Source organism: Alosa pseudoharengus, unplaced genomic scaffold (genome assembly GCF_046254945.1).
Source record: "Alosa pseudoharengus isolate Yale_2024_CS ecotype anadromous, Long Island Sound unplaced genomic scaffold, YU_APseudo_1.1 YU_APseudo_1.1_scf_21, whole genome shotgun sequence".
Lineage (NCBI taxonomy): Eukaryota > Metazoa > Chordata > Actinopteri > Clupeiformes > Clupeidae > Alosa > Alosa pseudoharengus.
The window spans coordinates 30,605,792-30,626,277 of record NW_027468674.1 but is presented as its reverse complement, the minus strand read 5'-3'; the positions used below and the strand labels follow the sequence as shown (position 1 = coordinate 30,626,277).

The 20,486-nt window shown below is 45.7% G+C and overlaps 1 protein-coding gene across 1 annotated transcript; it reads left to right on the top strand.

The window, feature by feature from the left end:
• Window positions 1–269: 269 nt before the first annotated feature.
• On the top strand, window positions 270–4,307 carry socs3b (suppressor of cytokine signaling 3b). Its single transcript, XM_076298589.1, is given in 4 exon segments — window positions 270–457; window positions 1,227–1,852; window positions 1,854–1,937; window positions 1,979–4,307. Coding segments are annotated over 3 exon segments (717 nt in total). The 5' UTR covers window positions 270–457; window positions 1,227–1,435; the 3' UTR covers window positions 2,195–4,307.
• Window positions 4,308–20,486: the final 16,179 nt, after the last annotated feature.

Genomic DNA, 20,486 nt, shown 5'->3' with positions numbered 1-20,486 from the left:
CGGGCTATCTCTTCTTTTTCTGTGCAACAACGGAACTTTAACTTTTTCACCTTGCAATAGCTAACCGATGGGGGATGGGAGGGCGTCTGAGAATACCAGGAATCGTAAAAAAAGGTCATACTGCTTATTTATTGGCAATCTGCCAAAAGCAGAGCTAGTGAGAGAAAGTGTGTGTGTGTGAGTGTGTGTGTGTGTGTGTGTGTGTTGTGTATGCGCTCGCGCTTTACTGGAAGCTGGAGGAGGAGCCATTTACAAATATCAGCAGGCACTGGACAATTGGGGCAGTACTTCCACTACCTCTTGTCGAAGAGACGCGCTTTTTCTATTGGCTTTTAGTCTACTGACTGACAAACATCTCTCACCGCTGTCCCCCTCCGTCCTCAAGCTAAAAGACTATTACTCTATAGGAGATAAAACGGAGGACAACTACAAGATCCAGTCAGCGGACACGCTGAAGGTAATAGCCCTTTCCGTTTTATCATGCTAATAGGCACGATTTTGGATACTTTTGCAGTGTGCGTATTGAATCCACACAATTCTTAATGTGAGATTTCATTCTATTAATACGGTGGAATGGTGTACTATCACAAGCTCGTATGTTCCTAAAGGATATACAACCATTGTATTTTCCAGTGCGATCGCCTCAGAAGAGGTGTTTTCCCTTAAAAATAACAGGGTAGTAGCTGCTTTGGTCCGAAATACGCCGGGCTCTTTCCACTCGGCTTTGCGGTATCCTATTCAAGCGGAGAAAGACAAGATGTAGCCTAGGCTACTTACAGTGTAACACGAGAATGCCAACGTTTGTCTTGAATGAGGAATTAGGCTATTCGGAAAGAACTGGAGGACCTCATTCATAATAACCTCTTTTCTAAAAGCCCGAGCGCGATCGAAGAGAATATCAAATTCGCGTGCGTAAATCGCAGCAAAGCAGTTAGTTTGCTCCAAAAATGAAGTTTTGATTACATCTCCGTTAATCTGTCTGGGATTGAGAATAGCGTCGCTGGGAGTTTGAGAGATCTCCCCCCCCCCCCCCCCCCCCCAGGTCCTAGGTCCTAGGACAGTAAGCAGTCCAACATCTCCACATCTAGCCTAGCCTACACAAAGCATAAGCACATCAACAAAGTTTTCTGTTTATTTTTCCTATTGTTCATGTATTCCTCTGAGGTTATGTGACCATCTGCAATGATCCTTAAATCTCTTTCTCTCCCTGTGTGTTTCATTTGCAGCTGCTTTCCACAACAGTTTGAGACCTCATCATTTCTTAATGTCCAGGACCATTGGGAGCAGAGTGGTGCGTGTGAGTGCTTTGCAAGCCTGCAAGCTCACCCCCCTTTCCGCCGCCTCTTGCCACCCTGTGCCGCCCCCCGCCTCGACCTCCACCCCCCCAGCGGCGCGCCCCTGGAGGTCGGGCTGCTGAGGGCGCCGGCAGAGCGCCATGGTAACCCACAGCAGGTTTGACTCCTTCCCCGTGATGAGCAGCAGTCCTGTGGAGTGTGGCCGGCGGCTGCCGCACCGCCACCGCTACAAGACCTTCAGCTCGCACCTGCAGTACCAGCTGGTGCTGTCGGCCGCGCGCAAGCTCCAGGAGAGCGGCTTCTACTGGAGCTCCATGGGGGGCAAGGAGGCCAGCTCGCTCCTGAACGCCGAGCCGGCCGGCACCTTCCTGGTGCGCGACAGCTCCGACCACCGCCACTTCTTCACGCTCAGCGTCAAGACGGTCACGGGCACCAAGAACCTGCGCATCCAGTGCGATGCCTGCTCCTTCTACCTGCAGACCGACCCGTGCGATGCCCAGAAGGTGCCCCACTTTGACTGCGTGCTCAAGCTCATCCACCACTACATGCCCACCACCACCACCACCACCACCACCACCTCTGCCCTCGGCAGCCTCAGTGCCGACAGCTCCTCAGCAGGCGGCGGCGGCGGCTGCAGCAGCGGTGGCGCGAGTGGCTCCTCTGCCGCAGGGGATTGTGGGAAGGGGCCGGCGGACAGGGCCGGGGGGAGCACATACTTCATCTACTCGGGAGGTGAGAAGGTGCCCCTGGAGCTGCTGAGGCCGCTGACCTGTAGCATGTCCACTCTGCAGCACCTCTGCCGCAAGACTGTCAACGGACACCTGGACATGTCCACCAAGCGAGACCAGCTGCCCCAGACCTTGCAGGAGTTTCTCGAGGAGTATGATGCGCCCATCTGACCCCTCAGCCCACGCCACAAACACCCTTCAACAGTGTGTCTCCCTCCCCCACTGGCCTCTTCTGGGGAGCAGAACCACATGGAACACAGCGGTCTCTTCACACGCTTTGGACTTTGCGTTTAGGAGATGCGTCTTGTGGACATGTGGACGTTTCGCGGTTCCCGCGGGGTGTCACATGCAGAACATGTGACCAGTCCCAGGCTGAGGGAGAGAGGGCAGGAGAGAGCAGAGGATGCTGGGAATCCCGGCCATGTGAAGGAGGCGCTAACACCGGGCTTGGTATTAGCCATTTTTAAAAGTTCTCTGTGTGTCCGACAGTATTGTGGGCTGGACGCCAGCCTAACTGTGCCTTTGAGTGCTTAGAGGAGACTGTGTGAGAAAGAGAGGAATAGAGAGCGATTGTTTTGGCCTTGGAATGGACAGCACAAAAGAAGTATTCCTATGGAATGTGGCGCAGAAGCCTTCGCGTTGACAGCTGACCAGCTCTGGACACGAAAACACAAAACACAAGGGTGAACAATTGCCATTTTTCACTTTTATTTTTCCAGTTTTTTTTTTTCCTTTCAGACGGAGAGAACTTCGTCTTGTTGAAGTTTTTTTCCAGATGACGAATGACGTCTGTCACGTTTGCGCAGTGGACTACTCTGGCGTTGTGTCAGGCTCGGAGCTAAGTGTGCTGCTAGGGCTGCCATCCAGCCCTCACTATCCATCAGGAGAAGCTCTCTCACTTTGTTTTAACCTGGTTGACAATTGGACTCCTCCACGAAAGAGAGTTTGGCTCTCTGTGTGTGTGTGAGTGTATATGTGTGTGTGTGTGTGTGTGTGTGAGTGTGTGAGTGTGGAGAAGGGCCCTGGCGGTGACTGCATGACGTTCACATTTCCACAGCTGCTTGCCAAGCGGAGCAGCCGCCTGGATGAGTGGGTGGGGGGGGGGGTCTGTGGAGCAGCCACTCTCCCCACCGTCTGCCCGGAGCCACTCAGAGCCAGAGAGCACAGCCAGCATCACCTTTACTCCTCCTCTCTCTCTCTCTCTCTCTCTCTCTCTCCCCTCCGTCATATCCTCTTAATTCCTTCCCGACTTTCCTCTCTTACCAACATTTCAGCATCTATCTTTTGGTGGATAAGTCTCTGCCAGATTCGCCTAGCTCTCTGTCTCTCTCTCTCAAACACACCCACTCTATCTGTCTGTCTCTCTCTCTCTCATTTGTCTCCCTCCTACCATCTCTCTCTCCCCTCGCTCCCTCTCTCTCTCTCTCTCCCCTCGCTCCCTCTCTCTCTCTCTCTCCCCTCGCTCCCTCTCTCTCTCGCTCTCTCTCTCTCTCACTCGCTCCCTCTCTCTCCTGCTCACTGTAGACATGAGTCTGAAAATGGCTCCTGAGAAGAAACCCAGTGTTGTTACTTGGAGGAAATTCTTACCATGGGCCAAAATAAATGATTATTTCCTCCCTGGCCCAAAAAGCCAAGCAAATATTTAAAATGCGTCAGCACTGGCATTGCAGCAGGAGCCGCGAGGGCCGAGTCCACAGACGTATACTGTGAAATCTTAGCCAAGCACAGTATGCAAAAGAAAATCCTTTACGTACTGCTCTGAATCCTGACATGGAGGTGGACATGCCTCTTAAATAAGCAAGAGACAAGGCTGGTCTCTCTCCTCAGACAAGCAAGGAGGTGTGGGAGCGCAACGAGAATGACAACACCAATCACACGTGCAGAGTCCCCAATCCCTCATCACAACAATAACGACAAATGTGTTTGGTTTTGGCGCAAGCAGAACAAGTGGTCTGCTGTCAACATGAATGTATTCATCCTAGTCTATATAAGGGCTTCTGCCACCTCTTTTAGTTTTCTAGAGTTGTTTTTTTGTACTTTTATGTCAAATTAAGATGATGCATACATGTGTCGCAACCAACCAGACAACATGTTTTTTATCCTCTTGTCTTTTATAAAGATTTCACCCATCTTAAAGGTGCAGTCTAGTGACTGACAGTGCAAGCTTGAAGATCTGGAAGTGAAAGCATTACATATGGAAATGCAGACAGAAACTTTGCACATATTTATATTTATAAGATATTTCAATAATTTATATTAAAGAGCACTATTTTTACAAAATGTATCTCTGTGTGCATGAGTTTTCTTGTGTGTGACATTTTGGGGAAAATGCGTGAGAAATGTTTCAAATGCAACTCAGTCTTATACACATACACACACACACACATGCATACACACATGCAGACACCCCCAAATGTATGCACTCAAATTAAGAATTTGTGTCTGTGTCAGTTGGCTTTCTAAGAATGCAATGACTAAAGGCAGGTTGTGTGCACATTGCTGACGTCAGTCCTTTTGTGGTTGCACTCTTGTGTGTGTGTCATTTCCTGTGTTTACCTGCTTCTGCAGCACCTACACGCTCCCACACGTATGCACACAAATGACACACACCTTTTTCCCCCCATGGCTTGTTTGTCTGTCAATTCAGCCTCCTTAGACATTTGCATCGAAAGTCGTCCTTTTGCTTTTTGACCTGAAAGCATCTAGCGTCCTTGAAATTCATAGCTAGCGGCCCATTGTACAGATTTATTGTAAGCCCAGCACACACCCTCTGCATAAAAAAACTGGTGTCATGGGTAAGGATGTGTCAGTATGCAAATAACTGACATCTGCCCAAAAACAACTCTCATGGGGAAAGATAGATGTGTCTTGCAGTGCAGTTTCCACGCAACAAGATCAAATGCATAACATTTGTGTAAAACAGATAACTGTGGCCTGTAAGACCGTGTTGCAGGGGCGCAAAGCGCCACGTTCAGGGACAGTCAATCTAGTGACAATCTAGTGATTCTGCAGAAGCACGCTTAGTGACAAACTCTGGAAATACCCACTCTCCATTGAGCTAGGTCACGCCGATTGCCGACTGCAGTTTACTGAGCAAGGGATCCAAGACTTTCACCATATGTTTAATAATTGATACAGCTGAGCAGTCTGAGCAGTGTCAGGTGACTGATCCAAACGTTAGCCAATAAAGATAAGTTATAGTGCAGGTGTACCGTCTTGCAGTGTCCTACTTTACGGCTCAGTTCACATGTTTCCATCTGTGCATATGGGCTGAATGATCTAAACAAACAGACAGAAGGCTTCAATAGGGATCCGTTTGAAGGGCCAGTGCTTTGTTGATTTAATGTACCTACTTCATCTGTACAGAGCTTTTAACTTTTGGACAGGGGATCTCCAAAGGCAGAACTCATAGAACCGGTGTTTTCTTTTATTGTCAGCACAATACAAAAGAGTCCAAAATGTCAGCCAGGGCAGCACAGGTAAAGCTCATACCAGTAAATCAAACCCACCGCACGTGTTTGTGTGTGTATGTGTGTGTGAGAGAGGGAGAGAGAGAAAGAGAGAGAGAGAGAGAGAGAAGGGGCCTAAGGAGGACAGATCCAGCTGGCTTGAATTATGAGAAATGTCTCTGGACTCTTGAGTTCACCCGCACCCACCCATCACACACACACACACACACACACACAATATCCTTCATTTATCCTCAGATTCATCTCTTGGTGTTTGGGAAGTCTCCTCCTCCCCTCCGAAGAGAGGGAGGGAGAAAGAAAACACTCATAGCAAAACAAAAGCTCAATAAGGATGGAAGCCTGGGCCACTTTCACTGCATCTCACACACAAACGCACAAAATCTCACACACACACACACACACACACACACAAAATCTCTCACACACACACACACACACACACAAAAATGCAAACATAAACTCTCTCTCACACACACACACACACACACACACACACACTCATTCTGCCTCTGCAGAGAGCCTGTGCCCCTTTCGCTGGGAGGCTGAGGCAACACCCGCTGCACACAAAAGCTCTGGACAAAGAGTTCCCAGAAGCCTCTGGCCATCCCGACAGAGCCCTCCCACTGCAACATTTTTATGGTTTGTTTTTGTATACAGTAAATACATAACACACACACACAGGGACTGACCAGTGTGAGGCCACACGAAGAGCTGAGCAGGATGTTTATGTAGCCTTTTACACACACACACAAACACACACACACACACACACACAAAAACACAGAGAGAGAGAGAGAGGGAGAGAGAAGATAGAGAGAGAGAGAGAGAGAGAGAGATGTGTTTTCAAACTTCTCCATTATATTGGCTTGTTTATTTAAAGATGACATCTTAGAAGCCTGATTTTGCTTTTTCACATGTTACTGTATAATTGCTTTAACAAGTTTACTGCCCTAATTAAATGTACAATTTTGTCCATTAAGATATATAATGTTATATACTCAGCCTCTCCACCATCCTCCTTCTCCCTATGCATGCACTGTATGTATCTGTACATGTGAGTGTACATATGTGTGTATGTGTGTGTGTGTGTGTGTGCGTGTGGGCTTGTGTTTGTGTGTGTGTGTGTGTGTGTGTGTGTGTGTGTGAGAGAGAGAGAGAGAGAGAGAGAGAGAGAGAGAGTGTGTGTGTGTGTGTGTGTGTGTGTGTGTATATGTTTGTGTATGTGTGTGTATGTGTGTGTGTGTGTGTGAGAGAGAGAGTAAGAGAGGTGAGTGTGTGTGTGTGTTTGTGTGTGTGTGTGTGTGTGTGTGTGTGTGTGTGTGTGTGTGTGTGTGCATGTGCCCATGTTTGTGTTTATGTTAGTCGGTATGAAGAAAGAGGCAAAGTACTAAAAGGCTGAACTGACTGCACTGTGTTTGCAAGGAGTAATAGGACTCCTCTGTGTATGTGTGTGTTTGTGTGTGTGTGTGTGTGTGTGTGTGTGTGTGTGTGTGTGTGTGTGTGTGTATGTCTGTGTGTGTATGTCTGTGTGTGCTGGGAACTGGTCCAGGCCTCTCGTGTGTCTGCCTCATATTGTGGTCTACTTAACAGGAAAGGAATGCGGTGAGGACTCAATGCGTCTTACCATACTGAAGGACAGACTGAGGACCAGGGAGGGCTGTGTGTGTGTGTGTGTGTGTGTGTGTGTGTGTGTGTGTGTGTGTGTGTGTGTGTGTGTGTGTGTGTGTGTGTGTATGTGTTGGAAAGATGCAGAGAGTATATATGCTTTTCTGCCTTTCTGAAACAGATGCCTCTCTCAGCCAAATGTTGACCACAAAGCATTCTGTAGAGGATGAAGGAGTAAGCACGTCTGCATTTGTTCATTCTCTCTCACTTGTGTATTTGTATGTGTGTGTGGGTGTGTGTGTGTGTATGTGTGTGTGGGTGTGTGTGTGTGTGTGAGAGAGAGAGAGAGAGAGAGATAGAGTTAGATAGATAGATAGATAGATAGATAGATAGATAGATAGATAGATAGATAGATAGATAGATAGATAGAGAAAGAGAGATGGGGTGTTTGTGTGTGCATGACAATGCCAGATAGAAAGTACTTGGCACCAATCCTAAATAAGTATATCATCAGACAGGAGGCTGTGGGAAAGGTAGGGAATTAAGTTGTATCAGCGATAGCGGGGATATGTAATTTCTATTGATGTATAAGCAAAACAGAGAGCTAGCTCGCTATTCCCTCCCCCGCCCTCCCGTGCAATTGAATCTCTCCTAAACGCGCATCTTGTCAGTTATTGGTTGAAACACTTTATTTTGCTTTTGAGTAGTTGCCAACCCCTGTTGGTAGCTATTGTTTTTGTGCACAGATCTCAGAGCCTAGACTGCCTACAGAGACCCAAATTTTTGACGGCCTGCTTATGGGGCAGGCAGCTAGCGGATCGTTAGGAAAGATTAAATGAATGTGATCATTTATGTTTGGGCCTGAAATCGCCTGATACAACCTTTAATGTGGGCAGTGGAGAATTCTGGACGCACTACACTGTCTGTGGATAATATGATGATAGCAATGGAAAACCTGACCTGGCATCCAGCGAACTTGCTTTGTAAATAACATCCTATAAAATAAGGGCCAATTCTGATCATACAGAATCCTGCATTTCGTGTAATGACTGCTTCATCCATTCCATGAGGCCGTAAGAGAACAGATGTTTTTGCTGTTTCCTTCTCAGTCCGCATGTATGGAGCTCTTTTCCCGCCAAGGATGGAAAAAATGAAGAGTTTCTTTCCGAAGGCACACGCTTGGGGGAGGGGAGGGGAGGGCAGTCTGCTGTGATTGCAAGCACATTACATAACTTCACTGACATCGTTGAAAGCTAATGCTGGGTGTTTGTTTTCAGTCTGTCAGTAGGTTCTCTTTAACATGTCATTGGTCAATTGTAGCAGCATAGTGGCTCAGGTGTGTGAAGATGAGACAGATAGAGGCTTCACACCTATGGCTTCATTCACATGTAGTCTGGTCCTTTTCTCCTTGTTGTCTTTCTGCAGACTGGGACGTGTCACAGTAAGAGTCCCTCAGCAGTGCAGGGGATGATTTTTTTTATGAATTCCCCAAATGAATGGACATGGAAGGATAATGGGGTGAAAGTAATTGTAGGCATTTTGCTGACTTCAGTTTTGGTTGGAGTAATTTGCTGACACAAAGCCTGTATGAGTCATACTCTATCCTTTGATTGCAGACAACTCCCTGCATGTGTGTGTGTTTGAGTATGTGTGTGTGTGTGTGTGTGTGTGTGTATTTGTGACTTTGTATATGCATGTATGTATGTGTGTGTGTGTGTGTGTGTGTTTGAGTATGTGTATATGTGTGAGTGCACATATGTATGTAACATATACAGGATGTGTATGTGTATGTGTGTGTGTGTATGTGTGTGTGTGTGTGTGTATATGTATTTGTGACTGTGTATATGCATGTATGTATGTGTGTGTGTGTGTGTGTGTAAGTATGCTGATATGTGTGTGTGTGTATTTGTGACTGTGTATATGCATGTATGTATGTGTGTGTGTGTGTGTGTGTGTGTGTGTGTGTATGCCTATATGGGTGTGTGTGAGTGAATATATGTATGTATGTGTGTGTGTGTGTGTGTGTGTGTGTGTGTGTGTGTGTGTGTGTGTGTGTGTGTGTGTATCTGTGTGTGTATGTGTTTAGGCATGGTGAAGCCTGCTCTTATCCTTCGTGTGATGTTTGGTTGAGAGTTCTCTTTTATTTAGTTGGAAGTGTGTGTTTGTGTGTGTGTGTGTGTGTGTGTGTGTGTGTGTTCGTGTGTGGATCATGTGAGGTCAAAATGGTCAGTGCTCAGGGGAGGCTTTGAGGGTCAGCACAGTTCAGTGTGTGTGTGTGTGTGTGTGTGTGTGTGTGTGTGTGTGTGTGTGTGTGTGTGTGTGTGTGTGTGTCTGTGTTTGTGTGTGTGTGTTTGTAAAGAGGCTCCTCTCCAATCAGAAATGCCACTGAGCTAAGATGTGTGTTCGTGAATAAACAACCTTGTACTCGCCTCAATCTCTCTCTCTCTCTCTCTCTCTCTCTCTCTCTCTCTCTCCTTTTCTCTAATTCATATTCTCTCTCATTCTCTCTCTCTCTCTCCTTTTCTCTAATTCATATTCTCTCTCATTCTCTCTCTCTCTTTCTTTCTCTCTCTCTGTCCTCTCTCTCTCACACACACACACACACACACACACAAACACGCAGACATACATACACACACTCATGCACTCACACACACGCCACACATGGTTCCCATTCTCTGCATACCTTCTGTGCCATCAGGGCTTGGTTTCCAGGAAAGAGACTCTTTAATTGAGTTGACTTTTTACAGCTTGCCTAGTGAGAGAGGGAGAGCGAGAGTGGAGGAGAGAGAGAGAGAGAAAGAGGGGTGGCCTTGCTTGAAAAGGCTAACACCCTCTCTGTCTCTCTCTCTCTCTCTCTCTCTCTCTCTCTCTCACACACACACACACACACACACACACACACACACACACACTCTCACGCACACACACATTTTGTTACTGTAAGACCTCCCCTCGGCCTCCTTCTCAGCAATCTTTTCCCTCCTCATTTTGGCCTGCTCTGGGGAACACAATGTCAGGGCTTTTTTATCGCCTCCATATCTTACGGTAAATACTGGGAAAAAGGTAAAGAAAAAAGCCAAGGAGAGGCGAGCGAGCGCACAGTTCATTAAGCAGAGAGAGTCAGTGACACTGTTTGGCGCCCTGCCACCATTGTCTCATTGGTTTGGGGCCGTTTAAAATAGCACATCCTGCAGAGACTGACAGCTGCCCTCCAAAACACCACCCTCCCATAGCACAGTGTGTCCACAACGCGCACACGCACACACACACACACACACACACACACACACACACACACACACACACACACACACACACATAAATAAGCAGACACACAAACTGGACACATGTGCGCATACACACACACACACACACACACACACACACACACACACACACACACACACACACACACACACACACACACACACACACACAGACAAACACACACACGTGCATGATCTACATGTGCACGTTTACATTCATGAAGACTTAAGTACATAAACATTGATTTCTGCACACACATATACACTAACACACATTTTTGCAGAGGCATACACATTTATGTACACAAGACACACTCATACGAATACACGTGTGCACATACAGTATGCACACACACACACACACACAAGCACACACAGCTGAAAAAACACACTTGGGCCGAGACTGGAGTTCAGGTGTGTAAAACGAGCCTGAGCAATCAAAGTGGAATTACTAAATACACATGTTTCCTGAAGCCACAACATTCAAAATACTTCACATATTCTAGATATCAGCCTGATTTGATCTAGTTTGCACATCATGATGTGTGTGTGTGTGTGTGTGTGTGTGTGTGTGTGTGTGTGTGTGTGTGTGTGTGTGCGTGCGTGCGTGCGTGCGTGCACACTTCAGGGCTTAGCTGGGTAGCCACAGAGGTTGCAGGTTCAAGTTCGATGTTTTGGAATTCATCAGAGATCTGCGGGCAGGAGAAGAATGCACTGACATACTGGCGGAAATTATGTCCACTGAAAGTTTTTAGCCTCTCTCTCTCTCTCTCTCTCTCTCTCTCTCTCTCTCTCTCTCTCTCTCTCTCTCTCTCTCTCTCTCTCTGTATGTTTGTGTTTATGAATGTAAGAGATAGAGAGTGAGAGTGAGTGAGGGAGAGAGAGAGAGACTAGTCTGTGTGTCTGTACCATGGACAGATTTGCCCTGTTGGTTTGGTATCCACCTCCCAAGCGAGGGAGAGAGAAATAGCTGTATGCAAATCAATTGATTTGAGTGGAAAAGCAATATTGTTGAAATGGTGTTCCAGGAATCCTCTCTCTCTTCCTGAACGTCAGTGGGCAAATGTAAAATTCCATGCAAGATGAGCAATTTTGTCCATCAGATGAGAGGTCTGTTGACTAGAGCTTTGTGTTTCCGAAGATCTAATCTCCCTGGAGTCTTCCTCTGTTCTGCACACCGGTGACAAAGGCTCCCTCTATTTCAGAGGAACTTGGTGAACTCTGACAAAAAGGGAGAGAGGAAGAGAGAGAGGGTGTGTGTGAGAGAGGGGGGGTGGTATGGGGTGGGAGTTGAAGGAGAGAACAGACGAAGAGAAAGAGGGAGAGAAAGAAACGGGGGCATGAAAAAGGCATTCATGGATGGGTTTCTTCTCTTTCTTCTCTGTGGGCGAGTCAGGTTACACCTGTGGTGTTAACTCACACACACACACACACACACACACACACACACACACACACACACACACACACACACACACACACACACACACACACACACACACACTAAACCTGGGGAAAAACGAGATGGAGCGACACTTTTTTGTGTGTTTGGGCATGACGAAGCCTCACTTTTTTGTAGGCATGGTGAAGCTTCACTTTTTTGTGTTTAGGCATGGTGAAGCCAGCTCTTGTCCTTTGTGTGATGGTTGGTTAAGAGTTCTCTTTTATTTCGTTGGAAGTGTGTGTGTGTGTGTGTGTGTGTGTGTGTGTGTGTGTGTGTGTGTGTGTGTGTGTGTGTGTGTGTCGTTATGTAGTTCTATATATGTTGTGTAATCATATATTTCCTGTGAATGGTGGTGAGGTGGATTTCCACGAAATGTCTTCAAGATAAAAGATAATTGCTCTTGCCTCCCTGTTAGATCAACCATTATTGATACCATCCACAATTACCATGATATTTGCAGCATGAAAAGGATTTTCTATGCTGTTTTGCCAAGACCAAGATAGATCAACTCTGTAGATCAAGCACAATAAGTTATACAAACTTGATCCAACAAAGTAATTGATAATAGTGTTTTTGAGGCATAATAGAGTCTGCTAATACTTTACAGTGTAAATACTGTCTGCCTCTCACACGTTGTTGTGCAGCAGGCTCTGTGCAGGTAACACTTTGCTTTTCGCTGAGTGTCTGTGCAGGTAACACTTTGCTTTTCTCTGAGTGTCTGTGCAGGTAACACTTTGCTTTTCTCTGAGTGTCTGTGCAGGTAACACTTTGCTTTTCTCTGAGTGTTACAGCTCTGTTGTTTTCCTCAGAGTGCTGTGGACTTTGACTCTCTTGGCAGGGTCTCAGAAGTTCTGGTCAAGCAATCAATGCTGGCCACAGTCAGCGTGTAAAATCTATGTGTAAAATGTAACCGGATAGGACTCATGGGTGGCAAAATATTTACTCGGAGGGACAGCCCATCCTACCAAGGGCTGGTAAGAGATAGCAATACTCTGTAAAGTGTTACAAAATGTGTCAGTACCAGTGAAAAGGCATCCTCTGTTCTTCTGCCAGAAGCTGTTTTGCATTGGAAGTTGTAACTCTTTGGTGCCAAGGTATAAAATCATAAAACAGAGATTGTGCTGTTTATGAGACTTTTTGCAACCCAGCCATTTCATAGCCAAGGTCCTGCCAGCAACAAGATCCAAAGAAACTGCCTTAACTGTATTGTAACTGTATTTGGCCTCGGAGGTAAGGTGTTGATTTGAAACAAATACCACAGACATGTCTGGATAAAGGAGCTGCAGGCCTTTGAATGCCGGAAATGACCGATAAGCACTTATCACCACTTTAACACTGCCTCGCCTTACACAAACTACGCCTGTGAGAGAATCACACACATATCAATGGTTTTCTTTTTCAGGTTTTTCTGTTTACCTTGCTGACATATGCTTGAATCTTATCAGCCTAAACACTTAGTCTGTCAGTCAAATTAATGCCTTTTTGAGGATTGTGCCGTTATCCAAGAATTAATCTGCACCTGTGGTGGTGCGTAGGCTCCAAGCAGAACGCAATTCTCTAAACCAACACTGAAGCTCAGGCTCAAAAGACAGAAAACAGACAAGGCCAAGTAATCCACTCACAACTTTTTAATGTCTTAAACAAGCTACATGCTGTATTGTGCAAAGAGTGTACAAATACAGGACGCAATGACCACAGTTATGATTTACGGGACAAGAAGCCCATGGTGGAATAAAAGAGGCCAAGGTGAAGAGTGAAGAGCTGACCCACTCCCACCTGCTCATGCCACCCAGTCCAGTATCTTGTTTTTGTTTGTTTTCACTTAGGCCTATGCATTTTTAGAATTATTATTATTATTATTTGTTAATTTGTTTGTTTATATCCTGATGTTTCTGTGTTAAGCGCTTTGGGTTGCACTTATTTGGGTAACAGGACACGAAACAAGGTCAAGAATCATTCAGTGTGGTTTAACAATAAGTTCTCCAACAAGGCTCAATACGTTCAGCAAAACCAATATCTCCCGCTGTGGCAAGGCAAACAGTCTTTTTGGTTAATTAGTCAACAGGTGACGGGTGATTAGACCTCCAGTGGAGCAGAGCAGTGGACTGGAGTGGGCTGGTCAACACAGCCGACAGGACAGAGAGGGCCGCGCTCGCTCAACGGGTGTTGCAGTTTGTATTGTTTGTACTACTGCTATTATTACTTCTGCTGCAGTTGCTATTCTATAATGACAAAGAAAATAACTATTTTTGGCATGATCATTATTCATTGGTTGATAACAGATAGAATGACTAATTGACTTCGAGATCTCAATTTGTTTTCCATTCTGTCCCAATTGCATCAGAAGCCTGAGAGCCTGGGGAGCATCTGAGTGTGCAGGCTGAGCTCAGACGGAGCTGCAGAGCAGCTGAGCAGGCGCAGCAGAGCAGAGCAGAGCAGAGCGGAGTGTGCAGGCTGTACTCATGGCTGAGGGCTGCAGTCGGAGGGCCACAGCCCTGGGGCCAGCGGCAGGAAGCCTGGGCCTCCCCTCCTCTCCCCTCCTCTCCCCACCAGTGACTGGAAAGCAGCGGAGCACTGGCCAAGGTCAACAGCTGAGGCCGGATTGCAGGAACACCCCAGAGGGAAATATTAACATAAATAATGGGAATGTGTCAGTCTTCCGTCCCGTGCCAAGCAAACATTTCACATTTGTGTTGGATGGGCCTTTGTTCAAGCGGGAGAAGCCACTCGGACTCGACCCCTAATGAAAGTGGGTTGCAGGGGGTGCAGCCTGCGCGCTCACAAGAGTATGCTGAGGTGCTGCTGAGGGCCGTGCCTGACTGTTGCTGCCGATCCTCACTGTATGTTTATTGAAAATGGAATTTTTACTATGAGTATTCTATGAGTATCACCAGTCTGTCTGTATCAACAATACTATCTACAACAATTTCCTTGTTTGTTTATGTGCATGCGTGCATGTGTGTGTGTGTGTGTGTGTGTGTGTGTGTAAGCAAGAGGATTCCATGCCAAAGTTTTGATGCTGCATCTTGATGATGACTCTCCCAGTGGAATACAGTATGTCCCTGCCTTTCCTTGACGCTATCCCAGCCATCTCAGCACTTTCCCAGAATCCAAACAACTTCACCAGCCAACCACTCCTCTCCCCTCGCCTTCCCTCCTCTCCCCTCCCCCCCTCTCCTCTCTTCTCCTCTCCTCTCCTCCTCTCTCCTCCTCTCCTCTCTTCTCCTCTCCTCTCCTCCTCTCTCCTCCCCTCCTCTCCTCTCTTCTTTTCTCCTCTCCTCCTCTCTCCTCCTCTCCCCTCCCCTCCCTTCCTCTCTTCTCTCCTCTCCTCCCTCCTCTCCTCCTCTCCACTCTTCTCCTCTCCTCTCACCTCCTCTTCTCTCCTCTCTCCTCCTCTTCTCTTCTCCTCTCTCCTCCTCTCCTTTCCTTTCCTCTCCTCTCCTCTCCTCTCCTCTCCTCTCTTCCACTTTTGGCCCCAGTAACCCCAAGCTTTCCCAACGACTCCCTCCCAACAGGCCTGAGTCACCGCAGTCATTTCCATCCTTACACAAGCCTGTCACATCGGTTAACTCACAATGCCGCATACAGTTTATACTGTTGGAACAAACATCTCTGTGTGTGTGTGTTTGTGTGTGTGTATGTGTGTGTGCGTGTGTTTGTGTGTGTGTGTGTGTGTGTGTGTGTGTTTGTGTGTGTGTGTGTGTGTGTGTGTGTGTGTGTGTGTGTGTGTGTGTGTGTGTGTGTGTGTGTGTGTGTGTGTGTGTGTGTGTGTGTGTGTGTGTGTGTGTGTGTGTGTGTGTGTGTGTGTGTGTGTGTGTGTGTATAAAAGACAGACAGAGAGACACAGAGTGTGTACACAGAGATAAGGGATTTCCATAGACACACATGTGTAAGGAATGGGGCGGTGAACGGTTACGTGATGGCAGCATAGGTCTTCCAGTAATAGCTTGGAAGCGCTTTAAAGGGTCTCTTCAAAATATGTGGCATACTTGAGTCCTTCCTGACCATCTGTGACACAAATGCGGACGGCCAAATCTGCTTGTACTTTTCTACTTTCACCCACCATCACACATGATGAAGTTATATAGTGGGCATCATTTATTGAGAAGATATAGGAAGTGCTGAAGGAAAGTCTCCCAAGGGCAGTGGTTCAATAAAAAAAGGTCCAAAGACCAAATCATCTTTTGCCAATTTATCTTAGTCTCTACATTTCCGCCTTGAAGGGAAGCAAATGTATCATGAGAAAGAAAATACATCATAAAGAAAATCACCCCTTGAAAATCTTGTAAACAAAAAGTAACTGAAAGTTTCTTCCATTACTATTCAACTTCTTTAAGTTAATCAACCTAAGCAAGGTTAAATGTCCTTGTCATTCTTGAACATGGGAAAGGGAAATTAAAGGGAAATGATGTTGACTTCTGCAAGTCAGGGAATGGCCATGACAAATTGGCATTCACCTGAAAATGCCCATGTTTACAGTTAAAACAATCAAAAGGAACCGTGACAGACTTGCCTGAACAAGGATCTGTGTTTGTCTCGCTCCCATGCACAGTCAGGAGGCTGGTAAGAAAGGCAAACATTCCATATGGCTCACCTGTTGGAAAGTTACAAAAATGTACCATCAAAGACTTCAGAATTAATCTCCATGCTGACAAATAATTTACAGATTTTTGTTGTCTGTTTACACACATTTTCAAAACTCTGTGTCTATTTGTCAAAAATCTACACACAAACCCCACAATTGCTCACAGAAGTGAGGTATTTTGGTTGTGTTTGAAAAACGAAATCAAGTTATTTCCTGTTAGATTTTTGTGTGTTAGGTAGATAATTGTGCGTGATGTTTTGCAAAATGTGTGTTAGGAAATTGAAAACTGATTCAAACACTGAGAATTAGTGTATGGTTTTGCAGATTTGGTGTGGGGTTATGATGTTATGCTTGTGTGACAAGCAAAACACAAAAACTGTGTAAGCAGTTAAAAAAACTAAAATGCATGCCAGGAAAAACAACTTTCTTGTTATTCTATTACAAATGCAAATGGCTGGAGTTGCTAAATGCTATTGGGACTTTGCCTGGAATCATGTTCAGTTAAAATGACTTAAGGTGGGTTTGGCATACATTGTAGGATGACCATACTGAAAAGAACCCCATGCCTTCTGATAAGTGTGGTGGAGGGTCTGTTTTTATTCCACAGGTCCTGGGAACCTCATTGGGGAGCACGGTATCCATAAATCAAAATCTCTGCCTCTGTCGCTGCCAACACACTGAAAGTGAGTCTTGATTGGATCGTCCAGATCAACACAAAAATGGTTTCCTGAACACCTGACCACCTCAGCCTTCTGATCTGATGTCTACAGAAAGCCAGTGAGGTGAGCTCCTAGAGGAGAGCGCAAAAGAGAGCACCAAGGAATCCAGACCATCTGGAGAGTTTCTGCAAAGAGGATTGGTCTTAAATCCCTTGCTTTTTATTCTCCAATTGTAGGGCTGTCATAAGAGAAAACTAAGAACTGTGTCAGTGGCAAAGGGAGGCTTTACGAAGTATTACATGGGCAGCCAACAATGGTGTTGCACGTTTTTGTTCAAAATATGTATTTCTTTATGAGGTATTTTATTTTCTCAGAATAAAGTTGATACCCTAGTCTATCTCCACTTCTACTTGCAGAGGCACTCCACCTGTCTCTCTTTCTGTGCAATACACACACATACTCATCCAGACAGTCACACATAATAAAATGAGATCAGCGGTCTCAGTAGCCGACTGTCATTTCCCTCAGTCCTTATTGGCTTTCAGTGAGACCAGTTCATTACTCCTCCCACAGAGTGGCTCAGCCTTTTTCCTGTGGTGTTCACCATGTGGTCAGCATCATTGTTGACGCCTCTCTCCAACACACATATTGCACACTGCCCTCTCCCCACATACACAGCACACTATCCCATCTCCCCTGTCATCCCCCCAACACACACACCAAGACCCCTGGCAGTTGGGTTAGCCCCTTGAGCCGTGGATCTGCCCAAGGTTTCTTCCTTGGTAAGGGAGTTTTTTCCTTGCCTCTGTTGCTCTTGGGTGCTCCTTGTTGGTGCCCCCCCCCCCCAAATCCCAATCCTCCCCCACCTTTCTTATGCAGCCCTTGCCACTTAATCTACTAAACTCTAAGAGAGAATCTACTAAACTTACCCTCTTCTACTGTACTTTTTACCCCACCCCCCCTCATAAATGCACAAATAGGCTGACACCAGACATAATTTCACTGCATTTCTTACTTCCAGAAACTATGTGACAATAAACTTCCTTGTATCCTTGTATCTCTGCCACCCCTGTTTCATCCGTACCGCTTGCGAATGAAGCTTCATTTTCTGCTGAGAAAGAAAAGCGAGTACAGCAGAAATGAGGATGTGTGCTACTGACCAGGTTTTTTCTCTGCGTAGAGAGGAAAGTTGCTTTCGCCTTGACTGGAAATTGAAAAAATAAAAGTGAAAAACAATGACGCAGGCAAAAATTTGTGGGCAAAAACCAAGAGGAAGAGTAAATAGCACATTGAACTGCACAGTGGTAACATCTCTCTCTCTCTTCGTCTCTCTCTCTCTCTCAGTGTTTTACTTCCCTCTTCAACCTTTTTTCTAGGGGAAAAAAGCCCACGTCAGACTTCTCATGATGTATGTACATAATGTGTAACACCTTTCTCTTATTAATAAGATTCCTCCTCTCTGTGTGAGCAGAAAAGCATTTGTCTAAAAAAGAAAAGACAAAAGTTGCACTTCATGATTAATATCTTGTCTCTTCCCCACAGAGGCCTGTGGCTGTGGCTGATGTGATGTGTGGGTATATTGTTTGTTTATCTGCAGTATTTCTTAATGTCCCCTGGAGGACCCTACTGATAGTGAATCAGAGGAACAGTCAGACGGGGAGAGGAGCATAGCATGCCAGGAACAGAGCTAAGGGTCGCCTGACGGGACACACCATACCAGAGTTCTCACACTCACACACACACACACACACACACACACACACACACAGAGAGAGACACACACACATGCATGCGCACATGCACACACACATGCACTCAGTGTTGGGAACGTTACTTTTAAAATGTATTCTACCACAAATGATTGAATACATGCACTAAAATGTATTTTATAACATACTCCGATACATTACGCAAAGTGAGTAACATATACTTTGGATTACATCAACATTATGTAATTTTATTATTAGTGGATGAAACAGTTATGTGAGGTTATGTGAAGTTGTAAGACCCATAGTGTCGCCAACAACAACAACCCACAACCTGCTTTATAGTGAGGATGGATTGATATATAAGCCTATGTGCTATGAAACACTGTTAACGTCATTCTGTTAAAGAACCTACACCAATGTTTTGTCTGCACACAGCTTTTGTTTGTAATGAATATCAACAGTACAGGGGGAGTTACATGCCTTTTTGCAGAACACTCTGTCAAGAAACGAGAAGCTATATTGCCCTAACACATGCTGGCTGGATATAGATCTTTTTGGCCTACAACAAAACTCATTTTACATTCTACATTCCCTGAGAGGCTTTTCATTTAGGCTATCAGAGAGCGAAAGGAGACAACTGTACAATGTGGTTAGAAATATTTGAATTTGAATTTTGAATACGTAATTTTTGATTTTAAATATGTGATCCGGAATACATGTATTCCACTACCTGCCAACACTGCACACACACACCGCCAGTGTTCATGGCCATCATCACCATCATACAGGTAGCGCGCGATTACTTGGCTTGACGATTACTTGGCTCTGGATTGCTTGAGATCAGGCATGTGGCAGCTGGGATGAAGGCTGACCTGACTGTCATTGCCCTTTCCAGTGAAGACCTTAGTTTAATTTGGTATCTTTTCCGTTGCATCTGGTGCATGGGGGTAACATTGCTTAGGGGTTTGCTCTCCCTCTCTCTCTCTGTCTCTCTCCATCTCCCAGTCAAAACTGACGCACACATGAATAGATCTCCAACCCCCTAATCTTTCATCTGTGGCCAACATCCGCTTCTTATCAGGTTTCCTTTCTGTACATCACCACTTCATCACCACACACACACGCATGCACACAAACACACACACACACACACACACACACACACACACACACACATGCACAGGGATCAGGTGCAGATAAGATGTTCAGATGCAATGCTCAGTGATTCACTGTGCCATTCACAGTCTCACTGATATCTGTGCAGACATGTTCCTTCACCGGAGATCCCTTAGGGTCACTGAGGGGAAAGTCTTCTTCTTATTCTTCTTCTTCTTCTTCTTCTTCTTGAGCATCTGAGAGATGTCAACTAGTTATTAGGGGTCTATTTTCACTCGCGTGCTATTTTAGGGAGTTTTCAGGAAGGAAGAGTCTTTGAAAAGCTTGTTCCTTTTGCGTCAGTCCAGCAATTAAGCATGTTTCCAGGCTCGGTGAAGATATTCCAAAAAACAAGGAACAGAAATTGGGAAATGGAGAGAGAGAAAGAGAGAAAGAGAAAGAGAAAGAGAGAGAGAGAGTACACACCTACAATCAGTTCCTTTACAGCAGACATGGAAACCTGAAGTTCTTTCCACACTAGCCTACTGGTAAATGTTAATGGTCTTTGTGAAGGAAAGTCAGGCTATTCAAAGACTGGAGAAAGTAACAGGACAACGATGGAAATAG